General features: G+C 42.3%; 1 protein-coding gene across 7 annotated transcripts in view; it reads left to right on the forward strand.

Annotated features, from left to right (window-relative positions):
- Window positions 1-18,134, forward strand: part of CDK12 (cyclin dependent kinase 12) — a 480,052-nt gene that overhangs the window by 158,915 nt on the left and 303,003 nt on the right. For all 7 annotated transcript variants that reach the window (XM_073608346.1, XM_073608342.1, XM_073608343.1 and 4 more), the window contains 2 exons: window positions 3,841-3,918; window positions 14,493-14,609. In XM_073608346.1, coding sequence (XP_073464447.1) covers window positions 3,841-3,918; window positions 14,493-14,609 — 195 coding nt within the window. The remainder of the gene's footprint in view (window positions 1-3,840; window positions 3,919-14,492; window positions 14,610-18,134) is intronic.

Raw genomic sequence — 18,134 nt, forward strand, 5'->3', positions numbered from 1 at the left:
ATGAGAGCAGAAACTGTCCTAGAAAATTTGATAAGGTCTGGTCGCAATGGATCAATGTGAATGACCCGGAGCCCTAATGCTCATTGTGAAGTCCTAGGCGACACCATTGCGCCTTACATTCTACTTTTGCAATGTTTGTTCTGACGGCCTTATAACATGCTCCTTCTGCCCCTCTCCCTAACTCCTCATCCCCCCCCCCCCCCCCCCATCCCACCCTGGGGTAGCGTGTTGGATGCGATTGTCATAACGTTCAATTTGTTTACAGCTGTATTTTATTCATGACACTTATCAGCTTCACTTGCTCCATTGCTTCTGTTCTTGTGACCTTCTGCTTATATCTAATGTCTGTACACTGTGTCCATGTCAATTCTAATACTTTTGAATAAAAACCTATTTGCTGTTAAAAAAAAATAAATAATGTGGCACTTTTAATAATGCTGTTAATGTCCAATATGAATTTTAAATGCCATATTTAACCACTTCAGCCCCTGAAGGTTTTACCCCCTTCCTGACCAGAGCACTTTTTACAATTTGGCACTGCGTTGATTTAACTGGTAATTGCGCGGTCATGCAATGCTGTTCCCAAATTTGCATCCTTTTCCCACAAATAGAGCTTTCTTTTGGTGCTATTTGAGCACCTCTGCGGTTTTTATTTTTTGCGCTTTACACAAAAAAAGCGACGATTTTGAAAAAAAAAAATTGTTACTTTTTGCTATAATATCCCCAAAAATGTTTTTAAAAAACTAATTTCTTCATCAGTTTAGGCCAATTTATATTCTTCTACATATTTTTGGTAAAAAAATCTCAATAAGCGTATATTGATTGGTTTGCGCAAAAGTTATAGCTTCTGCAAACTATGGGAAAGATTTATGACATTTTTATTATTTTTTTTTTTTACTAGTAATGGCTGCGATTTTTAGCGGTATTGCGACGGACAGATCGGACACTTTTTTGACACATTTTTGGGACCATTGGCATTTATGCAGCAATCAGTGCTATAAAAATGCACTGATTACTGTGTAAATGAAACTGGTAGGGAAGTGGTTAAGGGGGCGATCAAGGGGTTAATTGTGTGTTCTAACTGTCTGGGGATTGGACTAAGTAGGTGAGGAGACATATCGCTATTCCTACCTACTAGGAACAAATGACACGTCTTTCCTCTGACAGCACAATCCCCCATACTAGCGCTCATGCATGCTGTCATGCGTGGCCGGCGTCGACCGCCGGCCAGGCGCATCAAGTCCCCTGTTGTGCGGCGCACGCCCTCTGTTGGCTCTTAAAGGAACCCCGTACCTGTACAGGGTTTCGCGCAGGGGGAGCCATTCTGCCCCGTAAATAGACGTGAGCCGGTCGGAAACCGGTTAAAAGTACCACAAGATGGCAATATGTGTAATTCATTTTGATTGGCTGGGTTTGCTTCCTGTGTTCCTCCCCATTTTTAATGGACTAGAAGTATATATGAACGTGGTGACTCGTGGGCCTGCTGTGCCCCTAATGACGTCATATTTCACGTGTAGGGCAGAGCCAGAAGCTGTGACGTTACCACGCATATGTGGCTGCCATTGGAATTCTGGGAAACGTAGTTCAATACATGCCAAGCATTCTGATTTGTATGTTTTTTTTTTTTTTTTTTTAAACTTTGTCAAGAGGAGTTTACACTATGCGAGCCTGGTGCTCTTTCTTTCTTATCGGTTCAGGGTTGTGCTTAGTCTTGAGGAGTAGTGGCTGTTCATTCCCACATATTGACTGCAGTTCAAAATATATATATTAAGCGCTTTTTGACTTTTCATCTACTGAGTCACATTATTTCTGGTAAGCTCATGTGTGGCTAGGTGGATTGAGCACTGGGTGACCTATAAAGAGTCGTTGTGAACACGTTATATCTAATATTGGATAATTAACTTTCACTGGTGTAAGGACTTTGTAAAGTTGAGGATTGATTTTCATTGGTGTATGGACTATTTATATGTATTATATTATACACAATGGTGCATATGTGATAATATGCGCTAACAAATTTCATTTGTTTTATATTTGTTTGTAATTATTTTGTCACATTCATATATAAGCATGGCACGGTTTCAATAAATCCTATACATAAAAGTGTATTTCATAAAATTAGAATATCATCCAAAAAAGTACATTTATTTCAGTAATTTAATTCAAAAAGTGAAATTCATATATTTTACATAGATGCGTTACACACAGTGATATATTTCAAGCATTTCTTTCTTTTAATTTTTGATGATTATGGCTTATAGCTAGTGAAAACCCAAAATTCAGTACCTCAGAAAATTAGAATATTACATACTAATTTAAAAAAAAAAAAGTATGTCCATATGTATAGTATGCACTTGATACTTGGTCAGGGCTCCTGCGCTGACTTTGGACTTGATAAAACACAGTGGACCAGCACCAGCAGACAACATGGCTCCCCAAATCATCACAGACTGTGGGAAACTTTTGCATTTAATTTGGAAATCAAGGAACCAGAATCTGGAGGAAGAGTGGAGAGGCACAGAATCCAAGTTGCATGAGGTTCAGTGTGAAGTTTCCACTGTCAGTGATTATTTGGGGAGCCATGTCATCTGCTGGTGTTGGTCCACTGTGTTTCATCAAGTCCAAAGTCAGCGCAACCCTCTACCAGGAAATTCTAGAGCACTTCATGCTTCTCTCTGCTTACCAGCATTATGGAGATGCTGATTTCATTTTCCAGAAGGACTTGGCACCTGCCCACACTGCCAAATATACCAATACCTGGTTTATAATGATCATGGTATCACTGTGCTTGATTGGCCAGCAAGCTCACCTGACCTAAACCCCATAGAGTTTCTGTTGGGTATTGTGAAGAGGAAGATGAGACACCAGACCCTACAATGCAGATAAGCTGAAGGCCACTATCAAAGAAACCTGGGCCTCCATAACACCTCAGCAGTGCCACAGGCTGATCGCCTCCATGCCACGCTGCGTTGATGCAGTAATTCATGCAAAAGGAGCCCTGACCAAGTATTGATTGCATACTATACTGTACATGGCATACTTTTCAGTAAGCCAACTTTTATGTATTAAAAATCTTTTTTTTTTTTATTTTTTTTTTTTTTATTTGTCTTTTGTGTAGTAATCAAATTTTCTGAGATACAGAATGTTGGGTTTTCACTAGCTGTAAGCCATAATCCTCAAAATTAAAAGAAAGAAATGCAACTATATAAAATAGGAGTTTCACTTTAATTGAATTACCGAAATAAAATAACGTTTTGATGATATTCAAATTTTTTGAGATGCACCTGTATATAAATGCTGCTGCCTAATCTTAAAGGGCAATCTGGCAATTTGCGAGGTGATAATTTGTAAGGCCTTTTGCATACTGCAACTTGAAAAAGCTCAATACACCTTATTTTTTTACTGAGCTAAAATACAGCCCATTAATTGTAATTTGCCTATGCACACAGATGCGTAAACAAGCGCCATGTATTCTTCAGTGTAAAAAAAAAAAAATCTGCGTTTTTGATCAGTAATTTACACCCCATGCACGCAAATGTGTACATTTATGCGCAAATGTCCATTGACATTGTGAACGTGAGAATAGGTTAATAAGTAAATGTGAAAATACATACAAAAAAAGGCTGAAAAAAAACAGATGCTCAGACAGGAGTATTGTGTGCAAGAGGCCTAATGCTAATACTATTGGCTACAACTGTGTATGTATTTCAAATGCATATTTTGCTATTTGTTTGAACTACAGTGTTAACATTTTTAGCGAAGCATTTAACACTTAATATTTAAGTACATGGTTTCTTCAAAAGCAAATAATTAATGGTCATTTTATTTCTTGCCTTCCAGATGTATTCTTGGTGAACTCTTTACAAAGAAACCAATATTCCAGGCTAATCAGGAGCTGGCTCAACTAGAATTGATTAGGTATTTTCTTAAATTGTTTCACATTTATGCAGCTTTATTTTTCAAGTATCGCAAAGTCCAAATTAAGTTCATTGCTAAGATAACCCAAGAATGCGCGATTTGCTCAAGGACGGACAGAAATCCTGCGCCCCCCCCCCCACAAATGTGTGTATGGTTGTATATAGGGTTATGGTGACCCAAACTGCTCCGTTATGCCACCTATTTGCCTAGTGCAATATTTGGAAAATGTAGATACCATAAATAAGATTTTTAAGCTGACACTTAAAATGGACCCGAAACTGTGTATCTTGAGAGTGGGGGAGAGTTTAGGAAATATTAAAACTAAAGTAGTGCTAAGGTGCCTTTTCCAGGCAAAAAAATTTATAGCGCAGAGATGGCAGGCAGAGAACCCCCCCTCGAAAGATGACTGGTTTAGAACAGTAACTGAAACGGTATGGAAAGAAAAGGTAGTATATGCAAGGAGAGGAAACTTAAAGGAATTAAAAAAAAATCTGGAAGCCTTGGTTAGAGGAATTGGGTTATCCTATGTAAGACGTATGTAGGAAGGAGATAAGGTAATTGGATGTACGGTATTAAGTATATGTGAAGGTGTGTTAGCAATAATGATTAAGATGGGGTGGGAGGGTAAATACGTGATATAGAGGTGGGGGGAAGGGTTAAAAAAGGGGGAAAAATTCGATAGTAATATCTTTGTTTATTATATATATAAAGTGTATTGTATATGGAGTATTTAAGAATTTTTGAAATGAGAATTTATTTATTATATATCATGTATAATTGAATAAGGATTACTTAAATTAAAAAAGATATCACCAGTGGCGGTATTAGCTGCTTGCTCCACGCCACCCTGAAGGAGATTCAACTTTTGGACATGTCTGCAATCTGCAGCAGAGCCTTGTCGAAAAACTTTTATCAGGGACTGTTTTTCTCTACAGAGTTTACAAACCCATTTCTTGCTCTTCTTCACCTGGTGCACCTGGAAGGTGGGACAGGAGAAACAGCATAGAACATAGAACTCCTGAACCATCACCACCAGTCCCTGATGAATGTTTTTGGACAAGGCCCTACTGCAGATTGCAGACGACATGTACAAAAGTTGAATCTCCTTCAGGGTGAAGTGGAGCAAACAGCTAATACCACCACTGGTGATGTCTAGATGGAAGGATGCAGTCCTAGATGCCAACAATAATCATTACAAGCGCTTGAGCTGAGTCTGTCTGGTGAGTTCATTACCATAGGGGGGGGCGTTTCCTCACGCGGTGTGGTGATGGAATCCAGGATTCAAATTGGAACCTATATGAACAACAAGTGATGGACTTGTGATTGGCTCTATTTTTGACTTTTGATTATACTCTTTTAAACATTAATAAGTGTGGTATTTTAAGCGCTGCTAATGTAGTTTTACTATAGCATATCTTATTCCAATATTTTAACTACTTAATTACCAGCTGCCGCAGTTGTACTGTGGCAATGTGGCTGCTTCCCACAAATTGCCGTAATTGTACATCGGCTCATACACAGTGATTTGTGGGCGCGCGTCGTGCCCGCTGGCCAGCGGGGGAGCCAATCAGTGGGTGAGGCGGACCCTGTCGGCCAGCCACTCGCGATCGTTTCCCGCAGTGATAGAATGGGGATCTACCTGTGTAAACAAGGGGAGATCATACAGATCCTGTCTTTCTGCTGTGCAGGAAGACGGATCCGTTTGTTTCCCCAGTCACACAGTCCCCCCCCCATACAGTTAGTAAACACTGAGGGAACACATTTAACCCTTTGATCGACCCTGATAACCCCTTCCTGCATATTTTTAGCACTGATCACTGTAATAATGTCCCTGGTTCCCAAAAAAGTGTCAAAAATCTCAGGTGTCCATTCTGCCTGCCGCAACGTTACAGTCCCGCTAAAGAACACTGATCGCCGCCATTACTATTAAAAAAATAAATATATAATAAAAATGGCATAAATCTATCCCCTATTTTTTAGACCCTATAACTTTTGCGCAAACCAATCAATATACGCTTATTAAGATCTACATATTTTTGTTAAAAAAAAAAAAAAAATTGGCCTAAACTGATGAAGAAATTTTTCGTTTTTTTTACATGTTTTTGGATATTTTATTATAGCAAAAGTTAAAAAAAAATATATATATTTTTTCAAAATTGCCACTCTTTTTTTGTTTATAGCACAAAATATAAAAACCGCAGAGGTGATCAAATAGCACCAAAACTAAGCTCTCTTTGTGGTAAAAAAAGGACATCAATTTTGTTTGGGTACAGCATTGCATGACCGCACGATTGTCAGCTAAAGCGACGCAGTGTCGCATCGCAAAAATGGCCTGGTCATTAAGGGGGGAAATGTTCTGGTCCTTAAGTGGTTGATGGTACAGTACAGGACACATCTTCCATTTCTTCAGTCAACCCTCACTGTCTTCTAATGCATACACAGAATTGGTGTACAGACTGTGGGGACAGCCTTTTATGTTGGCTCGGGTGTGGGGGCGGATCCTGTATGGGGCGCTCACCAGGGTGTTATACTGGTCCGAAGGCCATGATCCATCGCTATGAAACCCAGTCCATGAGGAACCCTTTGGGGTATATCCACTGTGGTGGGCAAAGCCCGGACTTTTTATATACGTTTATATGCGTTTTAGAACAAAACAGGGTCACCCTGTTTCTCTGTCGGTTACTGTGCTAAATGGGGCTATGTTTGGAATGTATTCCATTCACAATGCAAACTTATCTAACTTAGTGCTAAAATTCAACCACTCCATCTGAGCTCAGTCTCAGATGGATGTCCATGTGTTACATCACAGCATTGGCTGCACACTTTCCCACTTCTACCCTTAAAAGGTACTCGGGTGCTTCCTGCCACCCTTTCGCCACAAGGATTTGTTGCAGGTTGATTTGTACCAGGTTTTTTGCGTACTTCTTCCTGACACGCTTACCCTCTTACCCTATCTCCCACTCTCTACTCACTGGGGGGATCCTGTGGCACAGAGTTTTTTTTTTTTTTTTTTTTTTTTTTTATACTTTAATACAGAGAATGCATTAAGGTAAAGAATGTTTTAGAATTACTTTAAACAAACATCTCACTGTACCTATTAAAGATGTTCCTTTATTCAATGATTCTACAGATAGAATGTTTGAGATGATTCTGAAGACGCTCTACTCTGGCAGGCTCAGCCTTGTAACTAGTTCTCGCTGCATTTACATTGTCAACCTGCTGCTAACTAGACTAGGGCAGTGAACAACCAAGATAATCCTTTATTTCACGACTGTCTTAAAGGCCAAGTTCACCTTTGGGAACATGTAACATGTTCTCACTGCTGCAGCCTCTCCCGACCAGCTGACTCGGGTATTTTCTCTCCTGTCAGAGTTCTATGAATGGGAGAACTACAAGTACCGACAGCCTTTGCACCTGTCAGCTTGTAGTTCTCAATAAACTTAGGGTGTAAGGCTTAACTAGTTGCCGCACGCTCACCGTCAAATGGCGGTGGGGCGGTGCGGCTCTCTTTCTGAGATGACGTCATATGACGGCGTCCCAGAACGGCCGCTCTTGCATGCCCGCGGGGATAGCGGCCGCACCGTGTTGCTAGGACACCGCGAGACCCCAACCTCTGTAAAGAGCCGCGGCTCTTTAACCATGTGATTGGCTGTGTCCAATCACAGCCGGTCACATGCAAACACGGAGATGCCGGTAATCGGCGCTCCTCACCTCACACTGACAGAGTGTGTGGTTAGGAGAGCATACACAGATTATAGACATAATCTGAGCCGTTGGTGTACCCAAAAAGTTACAGCTTTCTGTTGGTCAAGTGGATTCTGTGTTTTGTTCTTTCCTTGGGACTTTGCAACGATCACCCTGCTTCAGAATCCACCTTTGCACAGTGGAACAGGTACTTGATTTCTAGAGGTCATGGTTAAACAAAGGCTACTTCCTGCACTGTTGCATGCCCACTTCCCCAATCCTGTAAGAATATCCTGGGCTTTTAGGTAACAAGCCTCTGTTGCCCAACTATGTAAGGCCTGATGCAGCTTTTGGCAGCAAGGTTCTTGCATTGGCACTCTGAACTTTGTGTGACTCCTGTTTTTTTGGGTTTTTTTGTCCTATTGGCACAGATCCATTTGCCGAGTTGTTGCCCACCCTTTGTGTTGCTTGGGGACGTCCCATAGTGTATTAATAAGTTGCAAGTGTCCAATTTAAGATTATAATAAGAGGCATTTTTGACTTGCCTGTAAATTCCATTTCATGGAGTACAGTACAGGACACCCTCCATAAATCTCCTTGTTTACTTTGCTTGCTACAACCTCGAGTACAGATAGGTACAGTAGGGTTATAGTGAAGGGGCCCCAGGAAGGAGGAAGGGAATTGGATAAAATTTGGGCTGTTGTGGTGGTAGACCTTGCCCTCTCTGTCTTCAACATCTTATTGTACACAAATAAAGATGTTCATTCAAAGATTCTGCTGACTCAAACTTTTGCACGCTCAGCTCTGCAATCAGCTATTGCAGAAATTTCTGTTTGTGAAACTGCGGCTAATTGGACAAGGGCAATGAATAACCAAAACAATCCTGTATTCCAGGACTGTGCTTTGTGCAATTACTTCTGGTTTGCAGTTTTGTGCGAAAGCCACATAACAAGTTGTGACAAAAATCTCCAGAATGGATGTAATTTCTGTTCAAAATATTGTGGCTCAAAGCCTGGTCAGCTGAAGTTGTCTGTAAAAGACATTTCACACATATGCCATTCGAAGGAGGAGGTCTCTTTGGTCTAGTACTTTGACACATTCATCAAATTGGTTACAGGCAGTAAGGTCTTTATTCCACAGTGTAAAGTTGCAAAATTCTTTCCTCAGAAGGCTTTCTCCTGGAAAGCAGGTTAGCACTCTCCCTAAGCTTCAATTGAAAAGTCAAAATTCAGCCCTTCCTTTCAGCAAGACCTGGGTCTCAATGCCCACTAAGTCTTCATCAAAGCCCTCTTCCCAATGAATGGGTGCCCTCACTCCTAAAAGTGACGAGACGTTTGCCTCTCTCTGTGTCACAGATTTTCCAGGCCTGTGGAGTCAATCAATAAACACTCGCCCCCTCACAGACCTCCACACTATAGGAGGTCTAAAAAGGCCATGCCATTTTCTTCAGCTTATCCAGGGACTCCCCACCAAGGTCACCACATCTCTCCTTTCATGACTTTGAGAACCAATTTCTTCCTCCTCTCCTCAGGTGGAGGTGGAGTACATGACGTCGCCACATCACCTGGTAACCACTGCCTGTGTTAGAGCTAGTGGCAAGGATTATACCGATTATTTTCTCCAGCCATGCTGGGATTGTTCTTAAAGCTATATGTCCTCTTTTTATGTGAGTATATTATGGTTTCAGGTTTGATAAGTGTTTCTATTTTGCCTCTGCTGAGGAGGAAGAAAGCGGTTCTTTAAGCCAAGAAGAGAGAGATCTGGTGACCTTGGTGGGGAGTCCCTGGAAAAATTTAAAAAGGGACATACTTCTGGTGTTTTTTAAACCTTTGATAGTGTTGAGGTCTATGGAGAGGGTGAACCTGTTTAAGCTAAGGCACAAGGTGTAATCAACTGAAGATTGTTGTTGGGATTCACAAGTGTTTATATTCAGACTTCCACCTCAATAAAGATACAGTTCTTCCAAAGCACTCTGAAAAAAATGCTCTTAATTTCCTGGACATAGAGCCATCAGAGTCTACCTCAGAGCAACAGCTTCTCTCAGGATAATGAACACCCTATTTGTGCAGCCCTCAGGACCAATACAGTTAAAGAAAAATCTAATTTCTTCATACATTTTGGCCAAAATGTATTCTGCTACATAGTTACTTAGTAGGTAAGGTTGAAAAAAGACACAAGTCCATCAAGTCCAACCTATGTGTGTGATTATGTGTCAGTATTTCATTACGTATCCCTGTATGTTGCGGTCATTCAGGTGATTATCTAATAGTTTCTTGAAGCTATCAATGCTCCCCGCTGAGACCACCGCCTGTGGAAGGGAATTCCACATCCTTGCCGCTCTTACAGTAAAGAACCCTCTACGTAGTTTAAGGTTAAACCTCTTTTCTTCTAATTGTAATGAGTGGCCACGAGTCTTAAGAAACTCTCTTCTGCGAAAAAGTTTTATCCCTATTGTGGGGTCACCAGTACAGTATTTGTAAATTGAAATCATATCCCCTCTCAAGCGTCTCTTCTCCAGAGAGAATAAGTTCAGAGCTCGCAACCTTTCCTCATAACTAAGATCCTCCAGACCCTTTATTAGCTTTGTTGCCCTTCTTTGTACTCGCTCCATTTCCAGTACATCCCTCCTGAGGACTGGTGCCCAGAACTGGACAGCATACTCCAGGTGCGGCCGGACCAGAGTCTTGTAGAGCGGGAGAATTATCGTTTTATCTTTGGAGTTGATCCCCCTTTTAATGCATGCCAATATTCTGTTTGCTTTATTAGCAGCAGCTTGGCATTGCATGCCATTGCTGAGCCTATCATCTACTAGGACCCCCAGGTCCTTTTCCATCCTAGTTTCCCCCAGAGGTTCTCCCCCCAGTGTATAAATTGCATTCATATTTTTGCCACCCAAATGCATTATTTTACATTTTTCTACATTGAACCTCATTTGCCATGTAGTCGCCCACCCCATTAATTTGTTCAGGTCTTTTTGCAAGATTTCCACATCCTGCGGAGAAGTTATTGCCCTGCTTAGCTTAGTATCGTCTGCAAATACAGAGATTGAACTGTTTATCCCATCCTCCAGATCGTTTATGAACAAATTAAATAGGATTGGTCCCAGCACAGAACCCTGGGGAACCCCACTACCCACCCCTGACCATTCTGAGTACTCCCCATTTATCACCACCCTCTGAACACGCCCTTGTAGCCAGTTTTCAATTCATGTACTCACCCTATGGTCCATGCCAACGCACCTTATTTTGTACAGTAAACATTTATGGGGAACTGTGTCAAATGCTTTTGCAAAATCCAGATACACCACGTCTACGGGCCTTCCTTTATCTAGATGGCAACTCACCTCCTCATAGAAGGTTAATAGATTGGTTTGGCAAGAACGATTCTTCATGAATCCATGCTGATTACTGCTAATGATATCATTCTTATTACTAAAATCTTGTATATAGTCCCTTATCATCCCCTCCAAGAGTTTACATACTATTGATGTTAGGCTAACTGGTCTGTAATTCCCAGGGATGTTTTTTGGGCCCTTTTTAAATATTGGTGCTACATTGGCTTTTCTCCAATCAGCTGGTACCATTCCAGTCAATAGACTGTCTGTAAAAATTAGGAACAACGGTCTGGCAGTCACCTGACTGAGTTCCGTAAGTACCCTCGGATGCAAGCCATCTGGTCCCGGTGATTTATTAATGTTAAGTTTCTCAAGTCTAATTTTAATTCCGTCCTCTGTTAACCATGTAGGATCTTCCTGTGTTGTGTCATGAGGATAAACACTGCAGTTTTGGTTACTGAAGCCCCCCGATTCACTTGTGAATACTGAGGAGAAGAATAAATTCAATACCTTTGCCATCTCCCCATCCTTTGTAACCAGATGTCCTTCCTCATTCTTTATGGGGCCAATATGGTCTGTCCTCCCTTTTTTACTGTTTACATACTTAAAGAATTTCTTGGGATTTTTTTTGCTCTCCTCCGCTAAGTGTCTTTCATGTTCTATCTTAGCCGTCCTAATTGCACCCTTACATTTCTTATTGCATTCTTTATAAAGTCTGAATGCTGAGGATGATCCCTCAACCCCGTATTTTTTGAAGGCCTTCTCCTTTGCTTTTATATGCATTTTTACATTGGAGTTAAGCCATCCAGGATTTTTGTTCGCTCTTTTAAATTTATTACCCAATGGGATACATTGGCTAATGCCCTTATTTAATATGCTCTTAAAGCAAACCCATCTCTCCTCCGTATTCTTTGTTCCTAATATTTTATCCCAATTTATGCCTTTTAGCAAGGTTTGTAGTTTAGGGAAGTTGGCTCTTTTGAAATTCAGTATCTTTGTGTTCCCTTCATGTTTCCTATTTGTGTGATCTATACTAAAACTAATTGACCTGTGATCGCTGTTACCTAAATTGCCCCGTATTTCCACATCTGTGATCAGGTGTGTATTGTTGGTAATCAGTAGATCCAGTAATGTTTTATTTCTAGTTGGTGCGTCTACCATCTGACCCATAAAATTGTCCTGCAAGACATTAAGGAACTGGCGAGCCTTGAATGAATGCGCGGTTCCCTCCGCCCAGTCTATGTCTGGATAATTAAAATCCCCCATTATGATAACACTTCCCATCCTTGCTGCTAATCCAATTTGTGATAGGAGATCCGTCTCCACTTCCTCCTTCAGGTTAGGGGGCCTATAGCATACTCCCAGTATTATTTTCCCCTTAGCTTCATCCCTTTGGAGCTCTACCCATAAGGATTCCACCTCCTCCCTAGCTCCCTCAGTGATGTCATCTCTCACATTCACTTGTACATTATTCTTGATATATAGGCATACTCCTCCCCTTTTTTACCCTCTCTATCCTTGCGGTATAGGGTATACCCTTGAATGTTTGCCAGCCAATCATGAGAGCTGTTGAACCAGGTCTCTGAAATTCCCACAAAATCCAAATTTCTCCTTGTACAACAGTATCTCTAGTTCACCCATCTTGTCCGCCATGCTCCTGGCATTGGTGAACATGCCACATAGTTTAGACCGGTCGCATATTGTCCTCGTATTGGGTGTTTCAAGATTGCAACTAGGACTTGCTACTATACTCACCTTGTGTTTTTGTGCTTTGGTTAACCTACCACTAATGCCCCCAATACTACCCTCTGGAATATCTTCCGCGCTGGCTATCACTGTCTCTGGACCCTCCCCCCCATCACCTAGTTTAAAAACCCCTCTAACTTTTTGGCCATCTTCATTCCCAGCAGATCTGCACCCTCCTCATTTAGGTACAGTCCGTCCCTTCTATAGTACCGGTTACCGACTGAGAAGTCGGCCCAGTCCTCCAGGAACCCAAACCCCTCCTTACTACACCAGCTCTTCAGCCACTTGTTTACTTCCCTAATCTCCCTCTGCCTTTCTGGTGTGGCTCGATGTACCGGTAGTATTCCTGAGAACACTACCTTGGAGGTCCTTTTCCTCAATTTAGCACCTAAGTCCCTAAAATCGTTCTTTAGGACACTCCATCTGCCTCTGACTTTGTCATTGGTGCCAACGTGCACCATGACAGCCGGGTCTTCCCCAGCCCCTCCCAGTAATCTGTCCACAAGATCCGTGATGTGTCGAATCCGTGATGTCTTTTGTAAAAAAAAATAAATAAAAAATTCCATTAAGTGTATATTGATTGGTTTGCGTGAAAGTCAGAGCGTCTACAAACTTTTGGAATATATACTGGAATTCGTTTTTTTTTCTTTTTTTTTTTATATTCGTAATGGTGGGGCACAGCGGGCAATTTTACACTAACACTTTGTGGGACCTGGCTAACTGCCACTGACATCTCCAGTAACACTAATACAGTGATCTGTGCCAATAATATACACTGACACTGTGCTAATTACACTGGCTGGGAAGAGGTTACCATCTGGGGCAATCAAAGGGTTAAATGTGTGCCTATGTTTACTGTGTGGTGCTTTTACTAAGGGATATGCCGTTTTTTATCCCCTGCTTTGCAGGGAAACAAAAATCGGCACATTGCCGCTGTCAGAAGAGTGCTTTGTGTTTGCTGGAGCTGGTGACCGTACAGGTGGGCGCCCCCCCTACCCGGTAATACGGAATCACAAATATATACCTGATTCTGCGCAGCCGGCCCGCGCTATAGCAGTACAACTACAGTGAGCCGGTTGGCAAGTGGTTAAGTCAACTATTGCTCACTGGATCAGGCAGCTGATCACTAGAGCCTACACTCTCTAAAGAACTCCTCCTTCCCTTTTATGTGCCTACTTCAAGCACCTGACCACTGTAGTCCAGCTCAGAAAGGCCTCCACCTGGTTGATCAGTTTGTACAGTTTCAAGTTTTACTAAGTGAAACTCCAGTCTTTTGCTGGTGGGTACCCTTCTCATTCATTGCATAGGGACATCCCACTGTCTGTAAATACTCAGCCTGTGTCCTGTGCAGTTAATCTAAGAGGAAGTTGACTGACTGTAAATTCCATTTCTTGAAGTAAAGGATTCATGCCACCCTCCCTTCTGTTTCTTGGCTACTCTGCATTGCTTGCTACAAAATTAAGGACTGAGTGTGCAGTGTAATAAGGCTGGTACTTGGGGGGAGTGTCCTCAAATGCTTTTTCAGTGTCCCAGGGCCGCATACTCAGCCTGTCCCCTGTATTGTACTCCAAGATATGAAATTTACAGGTATCTCAAATTGCTGCTTTTGACTTGCCTGCAAATTCCATATTTTGAAGTACAGGACACAGGCCGATCAAACCCCCAGTACAGTACACAAACCAGTGTACTATACTTCCAAGATATGGAGGCAGACAAGTACATGTCACAATTTTTTTTTTTTTTTTGCAACAATCACATGTACCATTTTATTTATTTTAAATGCCCTTGGCTTTTGTATTTCTACTTGCAGCCGTCTTTGTGGGAGTCCTTGTCCTGCTGTCTGGCCAGATGTTATCAAATTACCATATTTCAACACCATGAAACCGAAGAAGCAGTATAGAAGGCGATTACGGGAGGAATTCTCCTAGTAAGTTTTTGTGTTGGTAGTATGCTTTTAGCTTGAATGCATGTAAAGACTCTTTCACTGTATTTCCAGGAGCCCAACGCTGATGATTTAGGTCTAAACATCTTCAACAGTCGGTGCAGCTGCTTTGCTTTCCCCTCCCCACCCTCCTGTCCTATCACAGAAACATTTGTATTATGTGAAATCATTCACAAAATACAGAGGCTAATATGAATGGGCAGCAGAGGGGAGGGACAGGCATAGCTGCCCTGTGTTCTCTCCTCTCACAGCCCTGAGTGTCAGTGTATGCTGCAGAGCCATAAAAATAGACATGCAGTATCTCACAAAAGTTAATACACCCCTCACATTTTTGTAAATATTTTATTTTATCTTTTCATGTGACAACACTGAAGAAATGACACTTTGCTACAATGTAAATTAGTGTACAGCTTGTATAACAGTGTAAAATTGTGGTCCCCTCAAAATAACTCAACACACAGCCATTAATGTCTAAACCACTGGCAACAAAAGGGAGTACACCCCTAAGTGAAAATGTCCAAATTGGGCCCAATTAGCCTTTTTTCCTGCCCTGTGTCACGTGACTCATTAGTGTTACAAGGTCTCAGGTGTGAATGGGGAGCCGGTGTGTTTAAATTTGATGCTATCGCTATCTCTCTCTTAATGGTCACTGGAAGTTCAACATGTCACCCAATGTCAGTTTGTGTAACTTGCCACCTTCAGCTGTCTATAGCAGGTTTTTGTGTCTATGATGCCACTCCTTCTGCTGGCTGATTATCAAAGTTCTCTGACTTACTGTTTCCTTCCTTTTCCAGTCCTGATACTATATCTCCCATGATCCTTTGAGCCTCTGTAGTTTCAGGGCGGGCTATGAAAGTTACTTGTACCAGTTGTGGGAGTTAATGGGTTACTGTAGGTGTTTTGTAGGCCTTCATGTGGGTGGTTAAAGGTGTAAATGTAGCGTACCTCCTTCTGTGTCATGCCTGTCTTGCAGCATGCCAAAGAATAATGGCTTACTGCAAGACTACAGAGGAAGAGCTATGGGAGGTGGTTATGAAGGCGTTTACTTCGTATGTAAATCACTTCACATAGAGCAGGGCTCTGTGGGGTGGGACTCTCCCTGTTCACACTGGTTGGCATATTTAACTAAGCAGGATTTAATTCTAATTGTGATCCATTTAATCTTGCCCAGCAGCAACACAGCTAACTTTCAGAACAGGCTGTGTATGAAGGGGTTTATTTCTTTAATAATGCTGAGATCTGTGAGGCGGGACTTAGGAGGTTTGGACTATTCTTGTAGGTGTGACTAGGTCGGATTGAAAGATATAAGTGGGATGTATACAGTTCCACCCACAATCAGGGCTGTGAAGGAAGTTACATCATTTGCATAGTTTGAAAGCTTCCATAGGGGAGTGTTTACAGACTCTAGCTGCTGCATGAGGGGCTGTTGAAGGGACAGTCTATTGGCAGGATATTCAGAGTGTCACATGACCCAAAGCCACAACTAAGGCCGGGTTCACACTTGTACGACAAACGCTCCGACATTGAGAACTCATGACGTGTGAAAATCAATGTTTCCCTATGAGAGCCGACTTAACTGGTCCGACACAAGTCGGTCTGACTTTGAAAATGCTCCCTGTACTACTTTGGTCAGACTTTGATCCTACTTCAGCCCATTGAATATCACCAAAGTCAGATCGCCGTCTTAACTAATCCGACTTTGGCATGGGGGTCCCCAGATCCCGGCCCCCCACCCTATGTGAATGAGTATGGGGTTCATTGTACCCCTACCCATTCACCTAAAAAAAAAGTGTCAAAAATAAAACGCAGTACACAGGTTTTTAAAGTAATTTATTAAGACCGCTCCGGGGTCTCTACCTATTTCTTCTCCCCTCTCCGGCTCTACTCCTTCCTTCGCTGACTTCTGCCGGTCCTTCTCTGCTGATGCCTTGTAGCCCTTTCCGGTTCTTCTCCCTCTGTCTGCTGTCTTCTGCCTCTGCCAGGTCTTCTCCGCTGCTTCTCCACATGCCCGTGATGGGGCTGTGGCGTCATAAGGGGCAGGGCCACCGGATGACGTCACCTGGTGACCCAGCCCCATGCCAATATAAGTAGTGGCAAAATAATCGAAAGAACCGCGCTACAAAATTAAATACATAAATGTGAATAAAACCACAAAATGTAAAGATTAATGAAAAATAATCAATATGTGTGACCAAATAATATTATAAATAAAAAATAGTGTATTAATAAGTCCCAACCAAGTCGTGGAAAAATGAAAATCAATACTGACTTGAAATCATAAAAATGATAATAAATGACGATGACTTAAAATGATGACTCAAGAAAATTGGATCCCTGAGGCCAAATAAGTGCACCAGTGGTGATTAATAAAAGTTCATCAATAAACACCCAGTGAGAAATCCGCCACCTGTAGAAATGCGCGCTTACCAAAGGTAAGCTTCATATCAGCTTATATGAGGAATTCCACTCAGTGGGGACAACACCTTCAATCTCTTCACAGAGGGAGAACAACAGGAACTCTCCGTCCGGTAAATCCAAATGGTCAGCAGGGGGAACCCAGAGAGATAAAAGATACAATCTCCATAGTGTAAATCGGTATAAGACCATTTATTAAAACAAGGGATAATTGCACTTACATCACACAAGCACGATTAAAAGCGTGTACGAAAATAAAACAGCCGGCCGGCCTGCATACACCCGTTCACAGTAGGTAAAAACGATTACGTCAGCGTGTCTGCCTTCTGACGTACGTTTCGTCCTATTGGACGTTGTCATAGGAATATATAAGTAGTGGCACGCTGCACACCTAGCAGTAGAGCAGAAGAGAGCATCGAGTCAACTTCGAAAGAACAGAGGGAGAAGAAAGCGGAGAAGACCTGGCAAAAGAGCGAGAAGACAGCGGAGAAGACCCGGAATGGCTGAAGACAGCGGACAGAGGGAGAAGAACCGGAGAGGGCTAGAAGACATCAGCAGAGAGCGGAGAAGAACTGGCAGAGGCAGAAGATGTCAGCGGAGGAGGGAGAAGAGCCGGAGAGGGAAGAAGAAATCGGAAGAGACGCCGGAGCCATCTTAATAAATTTCTTTAAAAACCTGTCTACTATGTTTTATTTTTGACACTTTTTTTTTAGATGAATGGGTAGGGGTACAATGTACCCCATACTCATTCACATAGGGTGGGGGAGCCAGGATCTGGGGGCCCTCTTGTTAAAGGGGGCTTCCAGATTCCGATAAGCTCCCGCCGACTCAGACAACCAATGCCCAGGGTTGTCGGGAAGAGGCCCTTGTCCTCCTCAACATGGGTTCAATGTGCTATGGGGTGGGGGGTGCTTGCTTGTCCCCACCCCCTTTCCTGACCTGTTGGGCTGTGTACTTGAATAAGGGTCTGGTATGGATTTTGGGGGTGACCCCATGCCATTTTTTTCGGCTGGTGGGGGGGTACCCCTTAAAATCCATCCCAAACCGAAGGGCCTGGTATGGTCTTGGAGGGGAACCCATGCCATTGTTTTTTGT

The sequence above is a fragment of the Aquarana catesbeiana genome, linkage group LG12, assembly GCF_042186555.1.
Source record: "Aquarana catesbeiana isolate 2022-GZ linkage group LG12, ASM4218655v1, whole genome shotgun sequence".
In the NCBI taxonomy this organism is placed as follows: domain Eukaryota; kingdom Metazoa; phylum Chordata; class Amphibia; order Anura; family Ranidae; genus Aquarana; species Aquarana catesbeiana.